A 2,235-nucleotide genomic window follows, 5' to 3' on the forward strand; every position below is an offset into this window, starting at 1 on the left:
TGCCTGAAGGCCAGAAGAGGGTGCCAGACCTCTTTACAGATGGTTGTGAGCCACCATGTGGTTGCTGGGAATTGAACTCAGGACCTTTGGAAGAGTAGGCAATGTTCTTAACCACTGAGCCATCTCTCCAGCCCCGCCCCTGGTTTTTATTTTTGTGACAGGATCTAACTGTGCGACTCAAGTTGGCCTTGAACTAGTTATGCAGCCAAGCTGGCCTCTATGTGATAAGTGCTGAGACAGGAGGCAGGCACCAGCACTCCCAGCCTTGGGGTCCCTTATTCTCTACACTGCTCTACAGGAATGGCACAACTACAGGCATCCAACAGCCTCAGTCCCTGAGCCAAATACCTTTCAGGATATTTCTTTCTTGTTTTTCTTTTTTGGCTTTTCAGAGACAGGGTTTCTGAGTGCTGGGATTAAAGACATGAGCCACCATCACCCAGCTGGTATTTCTAAACTAGCTTCAAAAAAGTGTGTTTTAGCTTTGCTTGCCTACTAAATGACACATTTCAAGACAGGCCCTACAAACTTCTGTCTTGTTTTGTTTTTTGAATCTCAGTTAATGCTGGACACAAGAGGGGCTGTGAACCTTCACTATACTCCCCATATGCCACTTTCAATACCGATATACGTAGGTTCAAAGATGAAGGCAATCAACCAATAAAGATGCTTGCCCGCAAGCCCAAGAACCTGAGTTCAATCCCCAGGACCCGCATGGTAGGAAGAACTGACTACTCTGATCTCTACACATGTGCTGTGCATATGTACACCTACATCCACAATAAACAAATGTAGCCATTTGTCTTAAACTAAAAACCTAGATGAAGGCATTTCATACGCATATTCTTGTTCACTATGAAAACTGACAGGTTCCAAAAGGGACAGTTTTGTTCCATAGCTCTGGAGACCTCTCATAAAACATACTAAGGAGGGGTATACAGGCACGTGACTGACATCCCACCTACTAAACACCCCTCAGAAAACTGTCTATTCCAGCCCTTCTTGGGAAGAGTGGTTGGTGCCTATCTATATCCTTATTCCTCTGCTTCCTTGGTTCAGTCTTCCAGCAGGAGAGCCCAAGATTTTTACTAGACGTAAACCCACTTCAATTCTAGGCTAGAGATTGAATGGCTGAAGAAAAGATAAAAAAAGAACCCTAGCAAGGTGTTGGAGAGATGGCTCAGCAGTTAAGATCACTTGTTTGTTGCTCCTGGAACTGGGGTTGGTTCCCAGCACCCACATGGTGCCTCGCAACTTTAAGTCTTTGACTCCAACTCCAGGGTACCAGTCAGATGCTCTCTTCTGGTCTCTGTGGGCAATGCACATATGTGGAGCAGACATACACACAAGCGAAACACCCCCACACACACAAAATAAAAAACAAATCTAAAAAATCCTTAGAGAAACAAGAATGGTGGCTCACTCCTATAATCCCAGTACTTTGTAGGCTGAGATAAAAGGATTGCATGAGTTCAAGACCAGGCTAAACTATAGACTAAGACCCTCTCTCTCTTTCAGAAGCACAAAGGCCTGTATTGCACCTTCAGTACCACACAAACCAAGCATGGCGAAATATACCTGTAATCCCACCACTCAGGAGGTGAAGGCACAAGAATTAGAGTTCAGGCCAAATGAGACTGCCATACATACATACCATAAGAACAAAGCTGCTGTAGTAGTAGATCATGTAATCTCAGGGCTTGGGGGTAGAAGCAGGAGGATCATAAATTTATCATCCTTGGCTACATAGTAAGTTCAAGGCCTGAGACATAAATCTGCCTCCCTCCCCCGCCATGCCCCAAACAAAAGACCCCTGTAACAGAGGCAGGGGAGATACTGAAGAGTCCATCTGAACTAAGTAGGGCTTGGAAAACTTCCAGAGCCTTTACTGTGCAGCCTACAGCATATTCTGCTTGCCCTTCACCAAGGTCTTACCTCCACCGAGATGCCACGGGCACTAGGCCCCATTGTGACCGTGCCCACCTTCACCAGGAAGTCACAATACTGGTAGCGAGTACCCCGGGTCTCAATCTTGCTGGCCTTAGCACTCTGGAAAAAGCCCTTGAGCTTCACCATGAGCACATCGAAGTTGGTGTCAGCACTAAGGCAAGGGCCATTCTCAAAGAGGGCAAAGCAGCTCAGGGGGTACTCAGAGTTATGCATCACGTACATCAGCTTCCCGGCCTGGCCTGCAAGGGACAGATGACCCACTCATCATCAGGACTTTTTTTTTTT

At 46.4% G+C, this 2,235-nt stretch overlaps 2 protein-coding genes across 6 annotated transcripts in view; both read right to left on the reverse strand.

Moving 5' to 3' along the window:
* Usp49 (ubiquitin specific peptidase 49) overlaps window positions 1–2,235 on the reverse strand; it is a 77,463-nt gene that overhangs the window by 68,946 nt on the left and 6,282 nt on the right. The gene's annotated exons all lie outside the window — the stretch shown is intronic.
* Window positions 1–2,235, reverse strand: part of Med20 (mediator complex subunit 20) — a 13,958-nt gene that overhangs the window by 1,772 nt on the left and 9,951 nt on the right. The window contains exon 3 of the mRNA XM_005359705.3: window positions 1,936–2,189. Coding sequence (XP_005359762.1) covers window positions 1,936–2,189 — 254 coding nt within the window. The remainder of the gene's footprint in view (window positions 1–1,935; window positions 2,190–2,235) is intronic.

Source organism: Microtus ochrogaster, linkage group LG2 (assembly GCF_000317375.1).
Source record: "Microtus ochrogaster isolate Prairie Vole_2 linkage group LG2, MicOch1.0, whole genome shotgun sequence".
NCBI lineage: Eukaryota > Metazoa > Chordata > Mammalia > Rodentia > Cricetidae > Microtus > Microtus ochrogaster.